At 40.5% G+C, this 25732-nt stretch overlaps 1 protein-coding gene and 1 long non-coding RNA gene across 5 annotated transcripts in view; one reads left to right on the forward strand and one right to left on the reverse strand.

Moving 5' to 3' along the window:
- Positions 1-236: 236 nt before the first annotated feature.
- The window catches only part of VEPH1 (ventricular zone expressed PH domain containing 1), a 261729-nt gene continuing 236233 nt past the window's right edge, over positions 237-25732 (reverse strand). For 2 of the 4 annotated variants that reach the window (XM_040480590.1, XM_040480589.1), the window contains 2 exons: positions 12011-12147; positions 6007-7529 (listed from right to left, as the gene is read on the reverse strand). In XM_040480590.1, the coding sequence (XP_040336524.1) occupies positions 7293-7529; positions 12011-12147 (374 nt within the window). In that variant the 3' untranslated portion in view covers positions 6007-7292. Of the gene's footprint in view, positions 985-1118; positions 2280-6006; positions 7530-12010; positions 12148-25732 lie in introns of those variants that run through there. The other 2 variants (XM_040480593.1, XM_040480591.1) reach the window with 2 other exon arrangements.
- On the forward strand, positions 4972-23982 carry LOC121033904 (uncharacterized). The gene is made up of 3 exons (XR_005792189.1): positions 4972-4982; positions 22210-22214; positions 23874-23982. It is a non-coding gene; the product is annotated as an uncharacterized LOC121033904 (long non-coding RNA).

Genomic DNA, 25732 nt, shown 5'->3' on the forward strand with positions numbered 1-25732 from the left:
AATGCCTGGTGAAAACCATTGTTTTGTTGTCATTAAGCCCATATAAAAGAATATGTGTTTGTTTTTGTGTATAAGTGTGTTGTACCTTGGGCATTACTGATGTGAGTGGACTGGTAGTCAAAAAATAAAATAAGGCAAAAAAAGAATTCAAAAGGGAAAAACTAGAATTCACTCTTACTGCCCCCCACCCATAGTTTCCAGTGGAGTACTGTTATTCCAATGAACAAATGAGTCTATCACTTGTTTGAGTACTTTATATCTTTACATTATTTGACTTCTTTAAACTCTTCTCGGTTCTCAGTACCAAAGTGAATCTTAATCATTTCATTGATCGCAAGACAGAGGAAATGCATTTTCTTTCTATTGGATTCAAAATTTAAAAAGGTTTGCCCATAAAGGCATAAGGAACTGTGTAAACACAATGTGTCTGATTATATTCTTACAGAAAAATGCATAATAAGGTTTCAGAATTTCCAGCTCCCCCTCCCCATACCATCAGAAAGTTTTTCTTTGAAGTAGACAAGTTCAATATGTACTGGGTTGGGGGTATAGAATGAGAAGAATGTCAATATGGAACATCCCCTGCAAGGCTGGGGTCTCGTGGCAGGACCAGGCTCTGTAAGGCCTTTGGGGGAGCTGGTTGCCTGTTTTGCCAAGTCCACAGCTAGAGGGCCTTACATGATCTGGTATATAGGACATTGACCAGAGCTCTCCTCACCTGGGCAAGTGCCTAAGAAAAGCCGGCCCTGGGAATTAGTGTCTTCCTTTAAAGGTCCTAAAGCCCTCATCAGTTCCACCTGCTCTGCCTTGTGCCTCCCTCTGCTCTTCTCTAGTTCCCCAGCTTACAACTTCATCAGATGCTTTTCCTCCCTCCTTTTGTCTCTGGTATCATTGACCTTGAGGGCCTCTTCTGGAAATGCTCCTCCTTTTGGTCTGGAATTCCTCCTTACACACCATCCTAATTTCACCTCCATGCTCTCCAATCTGTGACAGTGAATAAAAGAAATATCAGTGCCCCATACCCTCACTCCTGCCACGTTGGCCCATTCCCTATTAGCTTCCCTGCCATAAGAGGAACATGGATAAAGGAGAACACAGGAGGGTAGGCACCAGGAACATGGCTTGTGTAACCATCTTTATTTCCATCAAAAGAGATAGTGTGATGGTTAACTTTATGTGTCGACCTGATTGGCCTAAGGGATGCCCAGAGAGCTGGAAAAACATTATTTCTGGGTGTGTCTCTGAGGGTATTTCTGGAAGAGATTAGCATTTGATTCAATAGACTGAGTAAAGAGATCCAGCCTCACCTGATTTGGGTGGGCATCACTGGGGGCCTGAATGGAACAAGATGGCAAAGGAAGGGAGGATTCTTTCTCTCTTCTTGCGCTGGGATGTGCATCTTCTTCTGCTCTTGGACATCATAACTCCTGGCTCTTGGGCCTCCAGACTCCAGAACCAAAACCAGTGGCTCCCTGGTTCCCAGGACTTTTGACTTGGACAGAATGACACCACTGTCTTTCCTGGGTCTCCAGCTTGCAGATGGCAGATTGTGGACTTCTTGCCCTCTGTAACCATGTGACGCAATTCCTATAATAAATCCCCTCTTATAGATCATTCTCTATATATCCTATTTGTTCTATTTTCTCTGGAGATCTCCAGTAATACAGAAGGTAAATATTCACAGAAATGGCTGATCTCATACCTTTGAGAATGGATGTATTGGGCAAATTATAACCATTTTTAAATACAAAAAATACCTTTGTAATATGCTTTACTGTTCACAAAAAAACTTTTATATACAGTTTTGATAACTGTGAAACAAATGCATGTAGAACTCTTAAATTAATACTTTTGCTCATTTATTTAGATTTTTTTCTCCCGTATTTTAAGTTCTGAAATTGGGATGTGCCTGATAATCAGTGTGTTTTGCAGTTGTAATCCACCAGGAATGACTATGACTGGGTGTCACTCAAACTTGGTCCCAGTTCTCTGTGTTGTTACTTCAATTGAGTTACGTGCATGGTCAACACTACACATGTTAATTGCTATTTAGCATGTCTTGAAAATAATAAGATCATTTGATTTTGAGACAAAAAGTTATCATGTACATAGAGAGGCAAAGAAATAGAAGGGTGGGATGAAATATGGCATCAGGGAACCGAAGAGCCATCACTGGAGAAATGACTACAGGTCCACAAGACTTGCAAAGCAGCCACTAAATGTTTTATCCAATAAAGGAAGAGATCAACATGTAGATGAGGCTGGGTTTCATTTTGTTGCTGAAATAGATACAAAAGGATTACCTGTCACACATCACTCGAGGTACCTGAAGTCAGAAGAAACTACTAAATCTCTCAGAATAGATAAAAGACATTTGGAAGTAAAACAGCACTGATTATATTGTTATTAAGACATAGCATCGTAATTTCATTTGTAGGATTTTTTTCCTCCCTTAGTGGTGTGTAAAAAATGGAGTGCATCAAGTACCCATGGTTTTCTGCTGGATGCTATTACTTGACATTTAAGCTTCATAGCAGTTCTGTTCCATAGACGTTATGGTTCCCAACCAAGAGATGAGAGATGAGTAATTTGCTCAGGCTGTTAATTTAGTTTTGGTAGAGCTAGGACTTGAATCCTCGTGTGTCTGTGCTCACAGCCTGTGCCATTTTCTCTAGACTTCACTGCCTTTGTAGAAATCTCCCTGGTTTTCCAACCCCTCTGTCCTTCAGAAGCACCTTTGGGGAAGAGTTGCTCCAGTAGGCCTATAAACTGGAGCTATTCTGGAACCAGATGACATTTTGAGTTTTTCATCTCAAAACTTAGATTTTGGGGACTAGAAATCCTGGCTAGAGCATTTATGGTTTTCACTTCTCTGCAATGCACCATGAATTCCACCTATATATTCCCTTACCTCATCTTGCAACTTTTTCCTAAAAGTAATTAAAAATTTTTTTTTAATGTTTATTTATTTTTGAGACAGAGAGAGACAGAGCATGAATGGGGGAGGGTCAGAGAGAGAGGGAGACACAGAATCTGAAGCAGGCCCCAGGCTCTGAGCTATCAGCACAGAACTGGACGCAGGGCTCTAACTCACAGACCGTGAGATCATGACCTGAGCCGAAGTCAGAAGCTTAACTGACTGAGCCACACAGGCGCCCCCCTAAAAGTAATTTTTAAATGTAAATTTACTTTTAAATTGAGAGAGAGATTTCCCAAGGGTAATTTTTCAACCCAGTAATCTTTTATTTATGCCTGAGAATAAAGTTACAATAATAGGCCCAAAAGTGCCTACAGAAAGTAGGTGAATTGGAGATCACTGAATAAATGTCTCTCAACCTCACCAACAAAGGATCTTCCAGAAAAGTCATGTTAGCAAAATATGGAACATTTATTTTCGCCAAACTCCAGGTTCTCAAGAAATAACCAGATGAGAGTCTCACACATAAACGTTTGTTTCCACAGCTATCTGAGAGGGAAAAAGAATCGAAATAGAATGAAAATGAAAACCACTTGAATTTCTAACCATGATTATAATTGTATTCATCCCAACATTTTTAAAGGTTTAAATATGTTTAGAAGAGTGGTTTCTTCTTAGCTCAGGATCAGGAGCTACAGCCCTCTTGGGAAAGGGCACTCTGTGGTGAGCTAGCTGGCAATGGCAGTGGGAGTGCCAGAAATATCAGTGGGAAGCTGATGATTCTGAAATTGCAGTGTGATTCTAAACCTGGGAGAATTTGTTTGCATTTGGAATGACTACAGCACCATGGAATGAAACCAGAAAGATCATTATTCATACTTCATACATTTATTTCTCTTTAGATTTGATCCAAAGGCTCTGAGAATTGTATTCTAAACTAGAGGCATCCAGTTAATGAAATCACAAGGACTGTAACAAGTAACAAAAATAGTTCATTTCTCTCAACTTGAGCTGGTGGGTCCATTCTCTTCTTAGGATAAGCATTCAGTGAAAACAGAATCAGTATATAAACAGGTTGAGTTTTACCGTAATCTCTCTGCTACAAAAGGTTTGAACACATTGTTGGCCTTTAAATTAATAACTAATGTGGTGTCACTTAATATTCCATTTGTCTGTTACCAGCTTTTTTCTAATTAATTAAACAGCTTGGTTACTCAACTGACTCTTAAGAATGGCTGGTAGATTTCAACATAATATTTAGAGACTCATTTACAACTGTATGTCTGCTCACCTTTTCCTGCCTGACTTCATAGGAGATGTCTCCCTAGTCTAAGATCAATCATGTATCTATACTCTAAATATATACATTAAAATTAAATTTACCATTTGCCTCACCTCTTAAACTGTTGCTTCTGAATTTTCTATCTCAGTAAATGCTACCACCATGCATCAAATTTCTCAAGAAAGCACCTAGGGGTCATGAGAGACTCCTTCCCATTCCTATACCTCGGCTCATCCAGACCACCAGTATCCAATCCATTTTACTAATTCACTATTTTTCTTGCATTTCCATTCCCCTCTGTCTCCTCTGCCACTACACCTCACCACTTCTAAGAATGTCCCAAATGATTTCCCTGCTACAACTTTTTATATCTTTACAATCCATTCTGTAATACCACTATCAAAATTATTTCTCTAAATGCAAATCTTAAAACCTTTTTAAGAAAGGTTCAAGATCCTTAGTATGGAACCAAGCTCTTTATGCTGTGGCCTTATAGGTCTCTCCAGCATCATTATGTACCATTCCTCAACAGCACAACAGCAACCCCCCTGCCTCCCACCCATGTTCCCATCCTAATAAGGACTTGCGGTTTTGCAAATGGACCATGTTCCCTTTCCCTCCTGTGCTTTTGCAGTGTGGTTCCCTCTACTGACCATTGTTTCCTTGTCCGCCCTCGACACTCTTAGCTCTTTAGGACAAGTTCATTCTCTAACAGCTCTGGGAAACAGTGAGGGAGCCCATGCTTTGGCTTTGAGTTCAGAGTCAATTACAGTGGTGCCTTCTGTATTTCCACGGGACCCTGTACAAACTTCCATCAAGGCACTTGAGCATTTCAATTTTTGTTCTACGTGATTATCTCTTCTACTACGCTATAAAATCCTTGAGGGGAAGAGCTGGGTCTTTTACTTTTCTATCTCCAGGCCAAGCATGGTACCTGTTGCTTGCTAACTGTTCCATAAATTGCTATGGCATGAATTTTAATCCTTTTCCCACCACTTCTGGAAACTTTGCTCAAGCAGAGTTGTTTTTCTTCTTTCTTTTTGCATGTTAACAACCACGCCCCGCCCCCCAAGTCTAATTCATCTTTAGAACAAACAACAAAACACTTTCTGTATCTTAGCCCCAATTTGTTGAAAATAGAGTCCAATTATTGCTTTAAACTCCTAATCTCCTTTTGATTCTTTAACCCACTGAAATTTGACTTTTATGTCATTACTCCAATGAAATTATTCCTACCAGTAATGCCAATTGCTTCCTGATTGTAAAGCTCATTCTTTATCTTAAGTGATTACTCTTCAGGATTTTACATTGTTAACCTTTCCCATTTCCTGAAAGCCTTATTTATTTGGCATTTGTGACGTTGTTTCCCCTGGTCTGTAACATCTCTGAACACTAACCAGCCAATCCAGTGTTCCTTTGTTTAAAAGTTAGGTATCCCAAAGAAGCCCTTATTAGTTCTTTTGTCTTATTCTTCCTGAGTAATTTCAGCAAATTCCACATCTTTGGTGACCATATATATATCCCATGAGGCAAAATCTTGACCCCCCAGAACTGTTTTCAATTTGTAATAACTTCTGTGACTCCCAATACCCTCAAACTTTACATGTTAAAATTCAATTGTTTCCTTTTTCAAACCTGGCCTCTTATGTATTTCCTGTCCTCATGAGTTATCAGTAGAGTCAAGGTAGAATTAAGGGAATTGACTACTTACATTTTTTTCTAGGTTTCTGTAGTCCTCTTATATGCATTCCAAGTTAGCTTTTGTATTAATTATCTATAGTTATGGAACAAATTTCCACACACTTGGTCACTTAAAACAGCATATATTTATTATCTCAAAGTTCTCCTGGGTCATATGTCCAAGCATGGCTTACCCAGGTCCTCTGCTCAGGGTTTTGCAAAGCTGTAGTCAAGGTGTTGGCTGGGGCTGGGATCTTCTTCCAAGCTCATTGGTTGTTGGCAAAATCCATTCCCTTAAAGTTGTAGAATTCATTGCAGTTTGCTTATTCAAAGCCAGTGGAAGAGAGAGTCTCTGACTTGTTCACTCTTTTTTAAAGGGTTCATGTGATTAGATCATGCACACTTTTGTGCATATCCTTTTGACTGACTCAAAGTCAGTTGATTAAGAAACTTCTTCACCTTTGCCACGTAATGTACCATAGTCATGGGAGAGACTATCCTATTCTTTTTGCCATATTCTATTAGTTAGAAGCAAGTTATAAGTCAAGGGGAAGGGTCAGGGTATAGACCATTGGGAATCATCCTATAATTCTGCCTGCCACAGCTTAATTTTTTTTTTTCATATGAGTGATGGAAAAAACCATAAAATGTAATTTGGAGATATTAAACGACTGAATATAAAGAAGAAAAGTATAGAACTGTAACATCTCAAAACTTGATGGAAATGGCACATACTTTGAAGATGGTGAAAATGGTTTTCTGTGCTTGTTGTAGCTTACACTTACTGCCTTGGGCAATAGATATATCTAAGTACCTAAACTTTAGATCATGTTATGTGAACCTAAACAGAATAATCAGATAAGTTGTTCGGAAAGACAGACATTTAATTACATAACTGTCTTCACTTGAGAACAATTTTACCATGTGTTAGCCTCATTTGCATTAGGAAAGAATAAACATAATTGTATGTCTATATTAAGTTATATGTTTGACTTTTCCTCATAGGGCTTTACTTTTCTTCTAATACTTTGACAGACTATAGTTTTCATCAGAGGTGCTTAATCTTTCCTTGGGATAAGTATTTCAGGTACCTTGTGAAGTTGTATTCTTACAACTTACAATGGCATATCTACAGGGGTTCCTAGATCCCTGACTCTCCCCTTTCTTCCATGTATCATCTGTAGCTCCTTTTCCTGAATGCATCATACAGATGTTCTGGAGTTAATGCAGGTGCCATTAGAATACGAAATGTATAAAAATCCTGCCACTTTTGGGTTCTGCTTCTTAGGGAAAACTGTTCCATTCAGTAAAAACACAATGTGACTTGGCTAATTTATCTCTTTTTTCTTGACATTGGCAGTGATAATGCAATGCCCATTGTATACAATCAGTGTGAGGTTGGCTTGCAAATCCCTACAGATATGTGGTTACTTCTCTACTTTCCCTTTCTTTTGCTTGGGCAACAGCCACATTGATGCACTGGAGCCACTCTTCTGCATTCTTCTCATCCTTGGCCTTGAAAACATAGGTTTTATTGTCTGTGAAGATTTCAAAAGCCCGAGGGAGGGAGCGGTCCCTGCGTTTCCTGGCCACAACTTTCACACTCTGTACTTTGCTGAGTTCTATTGGGGAGTCATCAGGATCATCTTTCTGAAATGCATATGGGAAGGAAAGAACATGAGCTGGTTCCCACAGTATGAAAAGATCTTTGGCAACTGGAGAATTTTCCAAGAGGATTAGAAGCCTTTCACTGCATATAGTTGTTATATGCTTCGTTACTTTGAATGCTAAAGCCTCACAGAGTCATTAGACCAATGGAAGGAGTGAGCAATTGACCCTTTGTTACAGTATATTAAGTTGGGACAAGATGGCCAATTTGTAAGAAATTATTATACAGTGAGTTTTGGGAAATGTTTAATTCATATTTCTTAGATTTTATGTCATTTTTATTGATACCAACACTGTATCAATAGGGCAAAATGCAACAGTACAATAGAGTACTATTAAGTCAGCATTTGAGATACTTGGAGAAGCATGAAATTGAATTTTCCTGCATGTTATCTCTGAGAAAGCGGTATTAATTGAAGAAACAGAGTTCTAATGTTTATGTAGATCAAACTGTTTTTGAAACACACTGGAGCTCTGGAAGCATGATTTGTCTATGAACATTAAACTGAAAGAATACTTAATGATTTACATTTTTCTTGAATCAAAGCAGGGGCTTAAAGATCACTGCAACACGAGGGTCATCACAACAGGCTAGTATGAATGGTTTCAAGAGATCAAATACTTCTTTACAGCAATTTCTTCAACATCCCTGAACGCATCTGTCTCCTAGAGCATGCGTCTCTTCTTGAGGATCTTGCCAATTCTCCTTTGCCACCTCCCCTAGGCAGTCACCCTTTTTTCATTCTTCAATGGAAAGGCAACCTTCTCACTCATCCCAAACTTACCATGGTGCATTGTCCAACTTGGAAAATCTCAGAAGAATCAAACAAATAAGAAAAGCAACTCAAAATATTGATCTCAGGGAAGTGTCCTTCAACCAAAGCAACATAATCACTCTCCAGCTATTTCATTAAGAGATGCATTTCCAATAGCATTTCACTCTTTAATGTTTAGTAACTATTTATTACATTTTGTATTACACTTTTGACTTTGCATAAGTGATATAATTTAAAAAATATTTTAAAAATCTTAGCATTGAGAGACTGGTAGTAATAAAAAATTAAAATAATTAAATTTCAATTTATACGTGTAGTTTTATTGTAGTGAAAAATGATTGGGTGATCAGGATAAATGCTGTGGGAGTAGAAAAAATATTATTTCAAAGAAAATGATATCATGTAACCATTTTGATTAAAGATGAACTAATTCATGTATTTTTTTAATGGACGGTGTTAGGTATCAAACTGCTATGGTATCTTAGCCCAGTGGTCATATTGAAAGGAGAGGTGTGATCTTTTTATCTTAAAATGATAATGTTTAGGGGTGCCTGGGTGGCTCAGTCGGTTAAGTGTCCAACTCATGATGGCTCAGGTCATGATCTCATGGTTCATGAGTTCAAGACCTGGATCAGGCTCTGCACTGTCAGTGGGATTCTCTCTCTCTCCCTCTCTCTCTGTCCCTCCCCCACTCTCACTCTCTGTCTCAAAATAAGTAAATAAGCCTAAAAAAGAAAATTATAATATTTATAATTCAACAGAAATTACAGTTTGTGTGACTTTTTAAACTTATGATTGACTAAAAAAATGCTACAAGGTATTACACAGATTTTTCAAAATTCTTTTAGGGAATAGACAGACTAAAGTTTGAAGATACGTGTATTACATAATACTTTGTTAGTTTACTTTGGTTTCTAGTAAATATCTGACAGCAATAAGATTATATTTCTTTGAATTAGTCTGTAGTATAGAAATTGATACATGGAGAAATTGATCAAGAGAACAAAAAGTTACCACAGTTCTCTAAAGAGGGACAGCGAAAATTACCCAAGAGAAATGGGCGGGAAGTCAAAGGGCACCTTGCCTGGCTGGTTGGTAGAGATCAAGACCTTAAGAATGGAAAAGTAAAAAAAAAAACACCATAGTCTTTCGATTCTTATTAAAAATGCACATTTTCCTCATTTACAAGAAAGGTCCTTTTTGATGGGGCAGAAGCTTCGGCTGGACTGGTGACCACTGCTAGGTTCCTGTGTCCCTGATGATGACAGAGAAGTTGCTGTGGTCTTTAGAGTACATTATATCACTTCCCAATATTTGAGCCACACGTTCTGTCAGATTTCTAAAATGTCAAGCCATTATTTCCCTCTAAAGATGTCAAACAAGTTAGCCAACTATAAGATAGCTTATTCACTAAGCTTTATTAAAAAGCTCTGAATCAAGAACTATAAAGGTGGTTATTTGAGTTCAGGAAAGACGTTCTTATGCACTAACTCTGCTCCGTCTCAAGGGATCTAAGAAATCACTGCATCTTAACTTCTAATTCTGATTACTTTAATAAAAACAGGAAATTCAGATGGTCATTTTAAACACTTTCAAGTACTTCAATATGGAGCAGTGCTAACAAAAAATTTCTTTAAACCGCCAATAAATAACTGTCTAAGTTGAGCACACCATTTACTTCCCTTTCAAAAAGATCTTCAGCCACAGAAAGGTCCATCTGTACATTTTGCAATACACACAGATGAAGAAAGCAGCACGAGCTTAACGTAGGTATCACCAATTTTTTTTTCATTCAGAAAGTTAACTTCAAGTTTTATTGATTAAAAAAGCATTTGATCAAAATTTGTTGTAATTCAGATATACCATACTATATAGCTATTGAGTAAAAAGTTCAAATAAATTTTATAATGAGCATTCTAAAGACACAGTGCCTATGTTCTCATTGACTCATAATTTTAAATAATTTAAAATCTTTCATCAATTAATTCAGAAACAGTTTGGTTTGCCACTGGCTCTGTATTTTAAGTGTTCATGGGAAGCAGGATGGTGCATTCATTTAACAACGTGCTTTGATGTCACACGGCCTGTGTCTGACTCCAGTTTTATCCCTTTCTGCCTTACTGGCTCTATCCTTGGTCAAGCCAGTCAGAGTCTCTGTCTCTCTGTCTCTTTCTATCTCTGTCTCTGTCTCTCTCACAAGGGGAAGGGAGTGAGGCAGGGTCTGATGTTACATGATGTTAAGGAACCATATGGTAGAACAAGTTTGAGATACACTAAACAAAATTAAGTGGGCCCTTTCCTGAAAGACTTGTCAGAGCCTTTAGCTCCTTTGTATTTCCCAGATGTCTTTGACCAGGACCAAAGACAACTCCTGGTAATAATTGACAGATCCTGGGTCCCAAAGGCCATGAGTGGAGCACAATGGGTACAGAGGTGTGAGCAGGGTGTTGTATGTGTGTTCTCGGGGCATCTTTGCACAGGAGTGGATGGCCATGTGGGCATATGAACATGTTTTCTCCATCACTCTGATTCTGGGGCTCAAATAATACCTGTAAAAGTGGGACTGGACAAGAATCCAAAGGCCAGCGTCTTGCCCTTCCTGGCTTGTCTGGTAGCTAGATAAGACTGAAAGTGCCTCCACTGCCTGCTCAAGTCAGATTCCACAAGGCTATCTTGGCATTGAAATTAACCTGGTGCCTGCCCCTCCCAGGAAAGACACAGGCAAGTAAGGGTTCTCAGTTGTGGAAGCCGCTGGGTTGGCCCAGCCCAAAGGAACATGCTTCTACCCTCTGGCAGGGAGGGAAGGAGGGAGGACAAGTCACCCCAGATGCAGCATCCATAACATGGCAGTAACAATAGTTCTGACTTCAAAGGACTGTTCTGAGGATTCTTGAAGGCAATCCAGCATGGCATGTGATAAGCTATTATTACTAAATTCAAAATATCCAAGAAGTAGGTCAAGCTTTCTTTCTTCCTGATCCTGAATGAGTAGAATTTAACGATAAATAAAACTGATTTGAAAAGAAGAGGATAACTTTGCATTGTCTATTGGAATAGAATGCTACTTCAGAAGTTTCCCACTAGAAATTCAGAATACAGATATTTACTGAGCCTCCTAGTTTCAGGTTGAAAGTTGTATTACATGAATATTTATTAATTCTTTTAGAATCATATTCTATTCATTAACTGAATACTAAATACCTAAAATATGAACTTAGCTGACTACAAAAAGGACTTAAATAACTCAGCCTTTGTTTCTTTCTCCCAGCCTACTGTCCCCCTTCCTTGGGTCCCTGCCTCCAAATATAACCTTTAGTATAAATGAAATCAAGGTCCATATCATAAGACATTAATTTATGTAGCTGATCTATGAGGAAACAAAAGGCACACTCGCTGTGTAGTTCTTCAAGTCAAGCTCGCTGTGTAGTTCTTCTGCAGTTCATCTTTCTAAAACTTAAGTCAACAAAAAAGATCTACCATAATAAATTGAAGAGAGACAGTGAACCAACTAATGTAGGGCTGAACAGAATAGACAGTCCAAGGGGCATATGCAGTAAAATGATGCTGTAAAATTATAAATGGAAAAGGAAAAATTATTGGTGTTTTAACTCAAGACAAAATGCCTAGCTGCTTGGTGGAGAACAGGACCTTAAAAATGCAAGTGTAAAAGACAAGAGGGTAACTTACAGACTTTCCTTTTTGAAACAGAAGTTGATTTCCGGCCAGCGTAAAATAACGAGTTTTCCACCTTTTGATGAACTTCCATCTGACTTGCTTCTCTTTAAGTTTTCCTTCTATGAGAGGCTGGCCATCTTGGTTTACAACTGTTGAAGGTAAGAAAATGATCAAGCCTTTTATTTTCCATGATTTATTTGGCAAGTGATCAAAAGTCAGAATTGTACAATGAACCTGAACCCAGTAAGCATATTTGGAGAGTGTGCTAATAAATTATGAATTTGGTTAACCTTTCCCCCTTTGTCCCTAAAGGAATGCACAATTTAGATATGATAATGAGAAAGTGTTGAAAGACCTCACTGAGATTTTCAAAAGGAATATAGTTCACTAAAAGAGCATCTGGTTAGCAGTGGTTAGGGGGGATCCAGATATCCAGACATCCAGCCCGCTGTGCTTAACTCTTTTGTTTCATGATATTCTGTTCACATGAACTGCTTAGAAATGCAACTTTATAAACCAAGTATATTTAGTCATTTAACAGCAAAAGTCAAAGCAGTGCCCTCAAAGATGTTAGGTGAAGACATAACATTGCAAAGGCAAGCCCAACTCTTTTGAACATGATATTTCCACTCTCTGGCACACACACACTCCCTTTTCCACTCTGCATGTACCAATTGAACAACTAATTATTTCACGTATCAGCTCAAATGTCACTTCTTTTGGGAGACCTTCCCCAAACTTAGACCAGAGTGCATTCATCTGCCATATGTTCTGTAGCATCTGGCATGTTTCTTTCACATCAAGCATTACTGGTAGATAGTTATGGTGTTTATCCGATTCATGTCTGTCTTTCCCATTAAACTGAAAGCTCTGTGAGGGTAAGATCTTTGCTTTGTTCACTCATGTATCACCAGGCATCTAATACAGTGCCTGGCAGATATAGGGAATTTACTAATATTTGTTGAACGGAAAGGTTTATTTTATAGTGAAGTAGAATGCATATGATTGCACATCATCATAGAGTTAGATTTGTTACAATATCAGAAGTTATAATTTTCAACTAAAGAATTCCATTTCTTTTGCCAACTACATAAGATTCACTCTCCAAATTCATACGAAAGCATCTGATTTCTGGGGACTATGACAATACTTACTTATATATATATTATGTTCAATTTTCATAGCACTTTGAAAGTAATGAAATGTGTACCTTCATTTGGAAATTTAGACAGTGCCTGTTTGACCATGCAAATAAAACCTAGCCTTCCTATCCTACCATTTCTGTTTTCTAGTAAAAGTCACATAACTACCTTAGATAAGGAGGATTTGTCCACCTTGACAGCATTTTCAGGATAAGAATGATGAAATATATGAAATACATAGTTTCCATAAACAAAATTCTACTAAGGCTAGTTTGGCCATGTTTCCTTCCTGTCTGATGATTCTTCAATTGGATGTTCCATTGTCAACCCCAAATTAAAAACTGAAAACATTATCAAATATATTGTTAGATAGTGACAGGGCTATGATGAAAATGAAGCAGGATTGGTGCACATGCACATATGTTGTTAAGAAAGAGCTTGGACATTCAAAGGGACCTTTATTCTGAGACGTCAGTGTTGAGAAGTGTCTCCCATCTCTAGAGCAACTTCATGGTGGCTAGTAATGTGCACAGCAGAGCATAGGGAAAGCAGGAACTCAAGCAGTATTGACAATAGATACAAGAAAATGATATCAGTGTTCTGTTTTGCTTTGCTAGAGATCATTTGATTTAGAGTATTCTTAAAGACAATAATGACCTTTGCATATTTAAATTTTCCACAAACAGTGTTTGCTTCCTTTGTGCAACCTCCACACTCTGCAGTTACTGCAAATGCTCTGTCTTCACTGTTCTGTACGTCCTAGAGAGTCAGAAGAGCCTCCCAGTGTGGGCCTGGACCAAAGATTCAGTGTTTACTCACAGCATGCTGCTGAGTCATGAAGGGGGCAGCAGCCTGCCTGACAGAAGGAACAGAAGGTCCAAGGGGAGATCCAAGAAGAAGAAAACAAACTCTAACAAACAATGAAAAACCCAGGCCAGAATTTACATTAAAATCTTTCCTAAACTAAAACATCCATTTCCTATGCTTTCACAGTAGAGAAAAATTGCTAACCTAATTATAACGTTCAAGGATTTTTGCATAAGAATTCAGAAGAGTTAGATTGGAGTCCTTTCAAATACAGTTTTCTGATCAGCTCAATCCCACCTACTTTAAAAAAATGTTGACATCACAATTCAAAATTAAGAAACTTATGTGAGGACACGAGGTTAAGTAGCACTACTTTCTCCTCCATCTCCTGCTTGTATTGAAGCCTTTACCTCATAGTTTGTAATCACATTTCTTTCTTACTATGGTTTTAATGGCAAGATGACTTAATGTAACGCCTTCATAAGAGTACATTTTTCTAGTCTCCATCTTCCATGTTTACTCAAAGAAGCATTTGAAATAGTCATGATATTTGATCTGATTTGAAATCATGGTTGATTTAGGTAATATTCAAGCACATGAGTCCTCCTGGATCTGACCTAGGGGATTAACTTCAAGTATTTCTCTTCAAGGCAGATCCAAATGTCACACTTGAAGAGTATGTGACAAAAGTTTGCAAGAAGCACTTGGCAAACAGCTGAAGGAATTGTTTGAGACATGGAGTGGGTAGCATATCATACCCGCAGACCTACATAATGACCATATGACAATAACGATCATGAAAGACTCAAGACAAAATGAAAGGCTTACTTGGGCACAAAAGGATAGACTATCAAGAAGTGCTACTAAGCAGAGACTTTTCATTGTAGCCCAGCCAAACTACCTCAGGGAAAAAGTCCATGGAAAGGGTTGTAGGAAGGAAATGTCAGCAGAACTTTAAACAAGCTTCATGTTAGGGCCCAAATTTATGCATCAAAGTCAGCTTCAGATAATTTCATAAAATCCAGGCTATTTGTAGCTGTAGGATTAAGTTAATAATAGTTTCAAAAGGCAAAAAAAAAAAAAAAAAAAAAAGAAAAGACTTAAAATTTTTTGCAGCTACTATCCCACATCTTAATTTTTGTTTTTGCAAGTATGTCTGGCATATGCACCAGAGGTCGTGTGTCATTTTACTAGGTCTATTGCCCATATCATGTCCTTGTAAGCAATAATTCTCATGATAACACTGTCTCTTCATGATCAAATCAGGGAATGAACTCTTTCAAAGGGTGTTTATATTCGATTTGAAAAATAACATGTGGAATATGACTATGAGAGAACAATCATGTATTCGAAACTCTCTTGTTTGCATGGAACACACACAGGACCATCTTCTTTCTTGCCAATTAATGCATTATTTCATTTAAAGCACCGCAATGTGGCTAAGACATTATCTACCAACCTGGATTTTTTCTTTTTTTTTTTTTTTAATTTTTTAATGTTTATTTATTATTGAAGACAGACACAGAGCATGAGCAAGGGAGGGGTAGAGAGAGGGGGAGACAGAATCTGAAGTAGGTTCCAGCCTCTGAGCTGTCAGCACAGAGCCCGACACGGGGCACGAACTCCCAAACTGTGAGATCATGAACCGAGCCAAAGTCAGTTGCCTAACACACTGAGCCACCCAGGCACCCCAGATTTGTTCTTTTTTTAAAATGTCAGTGGCTGAATAGCTATGGAATATTAAACTGATTTCTCTTGTGCAACTGGAACCCAAACTGTTATTGTGTTTATCAACTTAAAAGTCTTTCTGAGGGTCAATATAAATGTTTATACATTAACTGTATTTCTTTTGTGCACCAAGAGTTGAAGATATTTATGTTGATAAAAAATGAATTTTGAAGATACTAATCTTACTCAGCATGAAGTGGATGATTAAGAGTGAAGTAATGCCAGACAGATACCTTAAAGCTGAGAAGCCCTACAGCAGAAAGAGTAATGCAATAAAGAATACCTCTCTGTTTATCTATCAGCTATCCAGCCATCGCATACATACTTTTGTTCACAGATAAGTTGTAAAGTACTGTGTTTGGATCTGATGGAGTTACAAAGCTCAGCTCAGAGAGAGCTTGAATTTATCATCTTGTAGGTGGAGGTAAAGCATTTTACAAATTATACAGTGCCACTGGAGAGGTAAAAATCAAGCACTACAATACTCAAAGTCAGGAAATTCTACTTGTGGCTGGGAGGAGGTGACCAGGCAGCTGGGTCTTGGCTAAGGAAAGGAGAGAGGGTATTCTAGGAAGAGGGCAGAAAAGGACTGAGGTACAAGAAGGGTGTGTAAGGGAAAGCACATGAAAAGAAAAGAACCTAAAAATCTGGAAAGATCCATGAACACACGAGCAAATTCATAAAACTGTTGCTTTGGAAGAAAGCCATATGTGGAAGGCTGAGGGTGTGAAGGCAATTCAAGATTTTCTAGGTGTAAGATCCAGGAAAGAGATTGGGTATCAAACTGTCATGGTGAGGTCATATTGGACTTTAATTGAAGGTCCTTTTGAATATTTGTTAGAAAGGACTTTGCTTTTCTTAAGAACTAAGCAGGGGCCTAGAGCCTGTGTGGGTCCAGCCAGCATAGGCATGAGGCCTCCTGGGCCCCAGATGGGATCAGTTATATGTCAAGAAGAGTCTCAGCAGGAAATAGAGGACACCTCAAGCTGGGTAATTGAAGGACTTAATAAAGGGGGTATTTACACAGATGTGGGCAAGGTGTAGGAAAAGCACCATAGTACTCTGGGGCCAGGAACCATGGGGAGGCATAACACCCTCTGCATGAAGAGGAAAGGGGAGAGAACAGTTAGGACTTGGAGAGAAACTTATATGGAGAACACTGTTTGTCATGAGCTGTGGCCTTGGGCACAGGACGGTCAGCCTGCAGCAACCAAGCAGAGGGGAATGTGGGAACAAATAACCCTACCTCACTCTGCTTCCTCCCTGTGATCATCTGCCTTTGTCCCTAGTGGTCAACTGTAACTGAAAGTCAGAGGTAGTGGAGACTGGAACACACTGGAGGGGTACCTCCTAACTGGGGCAGAGGAAGCAGGAAAGCTTCGTCTGGAATAAATGTGTCTGAGCTGAATTCTGAAGAACAAATAACAATAAGGAAAGTAAAGGAAGAAAAGATATCCTGAAAAAAACAAAAAGGCAAAGCTATATGCAAAAGGGCAAGGCTTAGATAGGAGTCATGCAATGCATACTAGAAACTAATTCATTCTATGTGATGGAAGCCTGGTGGGACTTTGAGGGCAGGAGATGAGGTGTGAGAGTCAGGGAAAGATTAAGCCTAAAGGTCTTTGGACATTGTGCAAAATGGAATCTGATGCTTTGTGATAGAACATAATGAAAAATAATAATTTCTGTAGTCATAAAATCCCTTTTATCTCAAGTGCACTAGAGGTCAGTGTTTCAAGGTCTCCATCTTGTTTTAAGGTTTGTTGCCATTCTGAATATGTCGTTAGCCATTTATAATTTATTTAAACATAGCGTGTTGAATGTCATGTTTACTCACCACTATAATAGATCATACAGAGCTATACCAAAAAGTTTCTCTGATATGGGCCTATAGTTTATGGTGTAAGGACAGTGATTTTGGAGCCAGACCTCAGCCGAAGTTCAGAATCTGCTACTTAACAACTGACTGATCTTGTGCAAGCTACTTCACTGAACTTCAGCTTCATCCTCTAGAGTTGTAATGCTTAGCCACAGGGCCCCCACAAATGGCTGTGCAGGTTGTTCACTGCACAAGAGCACTCAGCCAAGGTGGTGAGAAGGGTCTCAATTTCAGCTTGTATTTTGCTGTTCACCATCCATTCCCAAGTGGATTTCATCTATCATAAATAAAGGCACACAAAAGTGTCTTTAAGGCTAACCTTAACCAAATGTCTGGTACATGGTAAGAGATAAATAGTAGCTACTATCATCATGATCACGATATCATCATCAATATAAAATGATCATCACCATCCTTTTATTATGATGATGAACAGATGGTTTTTTATAAATACCATACCCTAATGGCTCCAGGATAAAATCTGCCTCCCTCCCTCAAATCAAGGATGAAGTAAAATCCACATGAAGGCATTAGGAATAACAAGAGAATTCAGAGTGAGACAGGGAACACTTTTAAGGTTCAAGGACTTTAGGCTTTGAACTTAAGGTGTGACAGACAATTCAAAGAGTCCCAAAAGGGAGGTAAACTCTTCTGTTTTTGTATAACTAGTTCATTTATTCACCAAGACTGCCATTTTGAAGCCAATCCAGTAGGGATTGGGCTGCATTGGGAGTGTTTTCTACATCATCTGTGGTTGCTCCCTTTTCTTCCAGACTTCCTGCTTGTTCTTAGGACAGTAGTTGGTAACCCCCATATAACTACTATTCACATTGCAAAGTGACTGCCATTCAGACTCAGAAATCCATTATACTTTATGCTTTTTGGCTTATGTAACTTTTGCTTGAAAACATTGGATGTGCAGTAATAACCCATAACTGAGATTGCCACGAATTTAATTTGTGATATTTGAATTCTTAATCATTCTTTCCTGATTGTTAAATACCTTTAAAAGAAGGCATCTTCTGGAAGAAAAAAATATATACATCTCAAATACTTAGCTTTTAAATAAGAACTAAGAAAAAGTATCTTTTTAAAAACTTGCCCTTGAAATTACTGCTTCTGGGAATTACAACTCCTACACAGTCTGTGGGGTATTTCTTTGTATGCACGGAGAGTCTCAGATTTACTTGAATTCCCTTCCGTGGTTTTACTGATTTGTGTGTGTGTGTGTGTGTGTGTGTGTGTGTGTGTGTGTGTGTTAGTTCTAATAAAGCCAACTATAATTATAGAGGAAATGCTTAAATAGGGGTAGAAGCACTAAAATGAGGAGGGCATAGGAGCCACATTTAGTAAACTGAGCATCTGTGGTTTTTGAAATCGCTAAGGATTGTAACAAATGGTATGTTTCTAGTGAATATCCTGCCAGGGTTTTAGAGTGCCATATTTACTTATCAGTAAGTAGTGAATGAATGAGGAGGCACAATCCAGCATAGATTTTGAAACATCCTACAAGATGCTATGAAGTCCAGAATAGGACAAAAAAACTCAATTTGACAGCAGCTCTTTGATGACATTTTCACATGTAACTGAATGGCTTCCTTCCTTAATAATTTTATAGCCATCAGAACATAGTACGCTCTCTAGGCTTCTCTACCAATCACTGAAATATTGATCTAAAGAAGCCTCAGAACTATTATTTTACAAGCCTGTAGAACAATATTTTCCAGACTGTATTCTGAAGACCACCTTCAGAATTATTCGCTGGCTTGGAATTATTCGCTGGCTTGTTAAAATGCACATCCCAAGGTACCACCCAAAGCTACTGAATCATAATTTTGGGGTGGGGTGAGGGACCTTACATTTTTAACAAGATCCCCAGGTGATTCTCCTGTAGCTCAAGAACTTCTAGGAAATGATAGCGGCCTCATGGCAGATGACAGTAATAGGTCATAGAATACACAGAATTGTTAAACTGCAAAACCAATAATGAATAGAAAATTGTTATGATCTTTTCATGAAATTAAAGAATAGGATAGCAGTATAAGATAATACGCATATCCTTGGCTTAAATCAATAGAGTTACAGAAAAAAAATGCTCAGAATCAATGTCTGTGGAATTTGCTTATTTATTGTGTCATCAGTGAAACAAAAATTCTAAAGCCACTTGATAAAAACGTAATCTGTTCAGTAGTTGTGCGCGGTAACCACGATCACCTTTGTGCCTTTATGGGAAGCTATCAGTGAGGACTGGCCCAGACTTGCCTAGTAATGACTGCTAGAGACCAATGGGAAAAGATCAGAGATGGTGGAAATGAATGAAGATAATTGCTTAATTTCAGGATTGAGCTTTGAATAAGAAAGGGTTCCACACATGTTTCTTATGTTGGTCCCACACTGCTATTCTATTAATATGATCTCATGGATAGGTCTTTCTGGCAAATCTGGCCATAGGATTTTAGACAGTTGTAAATGTTGACTACTTTCCCACACTGTGTACTGTAGAGCTGCTTTCCTTGCACAGGGAAAAAGAGATATGACATACTTGTCATCTGGTTTGGGTTGTGCAAGTTGAGCACATCCTAGCCATTGTCCTAGCTCCCTGTACATTCTTGGTATATTAGAACATCCTAAGGTGTTGTCTACAATGCTTTTGTAGAATGATTTAACACAAGTTCCATCTGTTATGGTTCAAACCTTTTGACAAAAAAAGAAGTTTTTAAAAAAAATTTTTTTTTAATGTTTATTTATTTTTGAGACAGAGACGGAGCATGAACGGGGGAGGGTCAGAGAGACAGGGAGACACAGAATCCAAAGCAGGCTCCAGGCTCTGAGCTGTCAGCACAGAGCCCGACGCGGGGCTTGAACTCACGGACCGCGAGATCCTGACCTGAGCCGAAGTCGGACGCTTAACCAACTGAGCCACCCAGGCGCCCCCCAAAAAGAAGTTTTACAATGTTGGCATTGGAAGCTTTATCTATAACATGTATACCATCATGCTCATGCTCATGACCAGACATATAACACGCACACAACACATCGCTTTCTGTTAATTAGAAAGATTGCCCATATTGCTTTCGAAAAGACCTTATTTAAGAAGATACTGTTTATTCAATGAAAACATCTAATACGAAAATTACACTGGAAATGTTATCATATGAATACCTTTGTCTCTGAAAATGAATCACTGAGAATTCTTTAATTTGTTTTCTGTCACCATTTGCCTGAGAAAAATTTTACCAAACATTTTCTGAGAAGATACAAACTTTGGATGTTCACTTATTTGGTAAATATTTATTGAGCATTGTGTGCTAGGGACTGAAATGGATGGGTACTATGCACTACCATTGCATGTGAGGCTATGAGAGGCATGTTATAGAGTTTGGTCTTTAAGCTAAGAGCTGTGGGCTGTTGTAAGGTTTCATGCAGTGGGGGAGGCACTGTCAGATTTGTGTTTTGAAGAGGTCATTCTGGCTGCAGTGTGGGAGGCTGATTGGCAGGGTCCAGAGTAGCTTAGTTAGGAGGCTATTTCCATTATTTTAAGTAAGAGGTTATGGTATCTTACTCTATGTGATGGAGAGAGGTAGACAGAGTTGAGAGCCATTGAGAAGGTCAAATCCATGATGCTGGGTGTGGGACTGGGTGGAGGTAGGGAGAGGGCAGTGGGTCTCTGACTGGTGTGGCAGAATGACTGATGTTGTGTTTACTCATATAGAAAACGCCAAAAGAAAACCTAGACTTTTTTTCAGGGGCAAGGGAGGGATAATCATGAGTTTAATTCTTTTTCTTTTTCTTTTTTTAAAATATGAAATTTATTGTCAGATTGGTTTCCATACAACACCCAGTGCTCATCCCAACAGGTGCCCTCCTCAATACCCATCACCCACCCTCCCCTCCCTCCCATCCCCCATCCACCCTCAGTTTGTTCTCAGTTTTTAAGAGTCTGTTATGTTTTGGCTCCCTCCCTCTCTAACCTTTTTTTTTCCTTCCCCTCCCCCATGGTCGTCAGTTAAGTTTCTCAGAAAAACAAATAATCCAGTGAAGAAATGGGCAGAAAACATGAATAGACACTTCTCATGAATTTAATTAAAATGAAATGAGCCTGAGGTGCCTTTGAAGCAGCCAAGTAGGCAGTGGGAAATGTAAATCCAGAGTTGGGAGGAGAGGCCTGTACTGCAGATACTCCTTTGGGAGTTGTCTCATAGAAGTGGCTGCTGAAGCTGCAGGCCCTGTGAAGACTGGCTGGGGAGAGACTGTACAGCAAGGAGGAGAGGGCTCTCAGCAGTGAATAGCTGGATGGAGGAAGGTGGGCCCAGAAAGGGGGCTGGGAAGGGGTATCTGGAGAGTAGGAGGGAGACCAGAGTGCTGCATCACACGGTTACAGGGAGAAGATGTTGGAAGAAGGAGCAACCGGTCAGCAGAATTGAGTGCTGCGAAAAGGCAGTAACGCAAGGACAGTGGCGTACACAGTGCACGAGAGACTTGCCTAACTCCAATGTCCACAGAGACAATGGGTTTAGAAGCCAGAGTAGAGTCAGGTCAGATGGAGAAGGATGCAAAGGGAGGCAGAATGAACATTGACACCTCCCTTTGTTTAAAGAGGAGAGGCAAACCATAAGAGACTCTTAAATACAGAGAACAAAGGGAGTTTGATAGAGGGGAGGTAGATGGGGGGGGATGGGCTAAATGGGTGATGGGCATAAAGGAGGGAACTTGTTGAGACAAGAACTGGGTGCTATATGTAAGTGGCGAAATCACTAGTTTCTACTCCTGAAACCAAGACTACACTGTATTGCTTAATTAATAATTAATTTGAATTTAAATTATAAATAAATAGCCCCCCCCCAAAATAAATAAATAAATAAATAGCCCAAAAAATGAAGTGTTGTGTGTAGATTTCTTAAGATGGAGCTGGTTCATAATAAATATTCAATAAATGGTGGCTGCTATTCTTATATTTTTTTAAAAATTTTTTTCAATGTTTATTTTTATTTATTTATTTATATTAATGTTTATTTATTCGGAGACTGAAAGGGCGGACCTACGCCGGCCGACTCCATCTTGTTCTGTGTCCTCCACCTTGACCACGCCTCCTCCCCTTGAGTAACCTCCCACTCACCCGTTCAAACTTCCCAATCAAAACATGCCCGGCGATCTGTGTAACAGGACTCCGACCCTTCCCCAGCGAATCGGCTGAGGCCACAGCCATTACCTCACCAACTGCCCCTAGACCTCAATAAAACCTTTGTGCTTTTGAAACTCGCTCTCTCTCCCCGGTATCTCACCGCTGCGTCGGCGCAGGTAGGGGATTGAGCTCGAGCTAGCTCGAATAAAGGCTCTTTGCTTTTGCATCGGACTTGGCTCCCTGGTGGTCTTTGGGGATCACGAATTCTGGGCATAACATTTGGGGGCTTGGCCAGGGATCCCCAAGATCCCTGAGGGACCCCCGATCTGGAGAGCCTGACTGGCCACGGTTAGTGTCTGTCTGTTTGTTCTGTCTTTTCTGTGTGAGCTCATTTCTGGAATTCTGGTAGTGCCCAACGCAGTCTAAGTGGACGCACTGGAGGACACGGGCTGGGAGTTTCGGAAGATGTTCTGATCCTCCCTTTTGGAGGGATGTGGAATCCCCTCAAAGGTCTGAGACGAGGCGGGTCACTCCTGCCGGTCGGCGTGAGGCCCTCGTCTAGCTTTCGGTTTAAGAGGGACGTGGAATCCTCTCATCAGTTTTGGAGGGATGTGGAATCCCCTCAAAGGTCTAAGCTAGCTTTCAGTTTTGCTTCCATGGAGTTGGAAGACTTTCTAGGGGCCCTCTGTTTGTCTTTGTGTTTCTCTGTTTTGTTCTGTGGACTTACTGGACGGACGTTATGGGACAGACTCAGACTACTCCTCTAAGTATTATGATTGATCACTTTAAGGATGTGAGGGGAAGAGCTAACAACCTCAGTGTGGAAGTCTGAAAAGGCCGGTGGCAGGTTTTTTGTTCTAGCGAGTGGCCAACTTTCAATGTCGGATGGCCACCAGAGGGGACCTTCGACCTCCCTACCATCCACTGAGTCAGGAGTATCATCTCTCGGCCTAAGACGGGCCATCTTGATCAGCTCCCTTACATTATCACTTGGCAGGACCTTGTAGAAGACCCACCCTCTTGGCTTAAGCCCTTCCTAGCCCCACTCCCTCTGGAGCCAAAACCCATTCTTGCTTTGCAGGGGACAAAGAAGGAAAACAAGAAAAGTCTTACCCAGCCTTCAACACCCCTCTACCCTGTCCTACAGGGGGGGACTGAAGAAGAATTAATTTTTCCTCCCCTGTATAACCCCCCTAGGATGCCGGAAGAACACCATCCTCCCCCTCCGGGGGAGGAAGACGCTGTTCCGAGAGCGGGAGGCAGAAACACTCCAGTGGGAAGCCCTCCCTTTACCAGACAAAGGACTTGGAGGGAGCAATCCACCTCTGCCGCCGACTCCACTATTCTGCCCCCGAGAGCCACCGGATCCCCAGACGCGGAGGGGAATCAGCCCCATCACTATTGGCCTTTTGCTACTAGTGACCTCTATAATTGGAAAGCTCAGAATCCTAAGTTTTCCAAGAAACTGGCAGGGCTTATTGATTTATTAGACTCTGTTCTTTTTACCCACCAGCCCACATGGGATGATTGCCAGCAGCTTTTGCACGTCCTGTTCACGACTGAAGAAAGAGAAAGAATCCTCAATGGGGCCCGAAAACTAGTTCTGGGTACAGACGGGAATCCCACCACCAACCAGACTCATATAGATGCCTCCTTCCCCTTAACTTGGCTCCAGTGGGATTTCAACACGGCAGAAGGTAAGGAGAGGCTCCAGGTCTACTGCCAGACTCTAATGGGGGGGGGGGGTCTCCGAATGGCTGCTAGAAAGCCAACCAATTTGGCCAAGGTAGGAAATGTATAACAGGGAAAAGATGAATCTCTGGCTGCCTTTTTAGAATGGATCATGGAGGCATTCCGTACCTATACCCCCATGGATCCAGAGGCTCTGGAAAGCAAGGCAGCTGTTATCATGGCCTTTGTAAACCAATCGGCCATAGACATTAGGAGAAAATTACAGAAAATAAATAGACTAGGAGAAAAAAGTCTGCAGTACATATTGGTGGTAGCCAAAAAGGTATATAATAACTGGGAGCCTCCTGAGGACAAGCAGGCTCCCACCATGGCAGCTGCCAGCAGTAAGCAGACTCGAGACCGGGCCAGAATACTACTAGCTACCACTGCTGACTTCCCCAAGGGACAAGACCGCTGTCTCCAGCAGCTGGCAGACGACGCAAGAAAAGGTAAAGGAACCACCAAGCGGGGGGGAAGCAGAGGCTGCAGAAAGATCAATGCGCATACTGCAAGGAGATAGGGCATTGGGCCCGAGATTGTCCGAAAAGGGCTGGCGGGAAGGGAAGGAAGACTGATCCAGTAAAAGTCCTAGAGCTAGATGAACTAAGCGATTAGGGGAGTCGGGGTTCGGACCCTCTCCCCGAACCCAGGGTAACTCTTAAAGTGGAGGGGACCCCTGTTGACTTCCTTGTCGACACCGGAGCACAACATTCGGTCCTCCACACCCCACAAGGAAAACTAGCCAGCAGGAAGTCCTGGGTACAAGGGATGACTGGTATGAGCCAGTATTCATGGACTACCCAAAGAACGGTAGATTTGGGGACGGGCCAGGTATCCCACTCCTTTATGGTAATACCAGAATGCCCCTACCCGCTGTTAGGACGGGACTTACTGACCAAGATTGGGGCTCAGATAACTTTCAGACAAGGGGGGCCTCAGGTCACCGATGGCAAGGGCCACCCCATCCAGGTCCTGACCATGAAACTGGAGGATGAATACCTCCTCCACCAGGAGGCGCTCCCAAGAGAGGATAATATAGACAGATGGCTACAAGAATTCCCCTTGGTTTGGGCCGAGACGGGGTGGGGGGGGAGGGGGGTTGGTGGATAGGACTAGCCACTTACAGGACTCCGGCCCTGGTAGAGCTCAAGCCAGGAGAGAGTCCGGTAAGGATCAAACAATACCCCATGTCTCAAGAGGCCGGGAAGGGGATCCAGCCACACATCCGGAGACTACGATGTCTAGGGGTACTAGTTCCTTGCCAGTCTCCCTGGAACACCCCCCCTACTGCCGGTCAAAAAACCTCACACAAATGACTACCGACC

This window comes from Herpailurus yagouaroundi, unplaced genomic scaffold (assembly GCF_014898765.1).
Source record: "Herpailurus yagouaroundi ecotype Mexico unplaced genomic scaffold, PumYag 159, whole genome shotgun sequence".
Taxonomy (NCBI): Eukaryota; Metazoa; Chordata; class Mammalia; order Carnivora; family Felidae; genus Herpailurus; species Herpailurus yagouaroundi.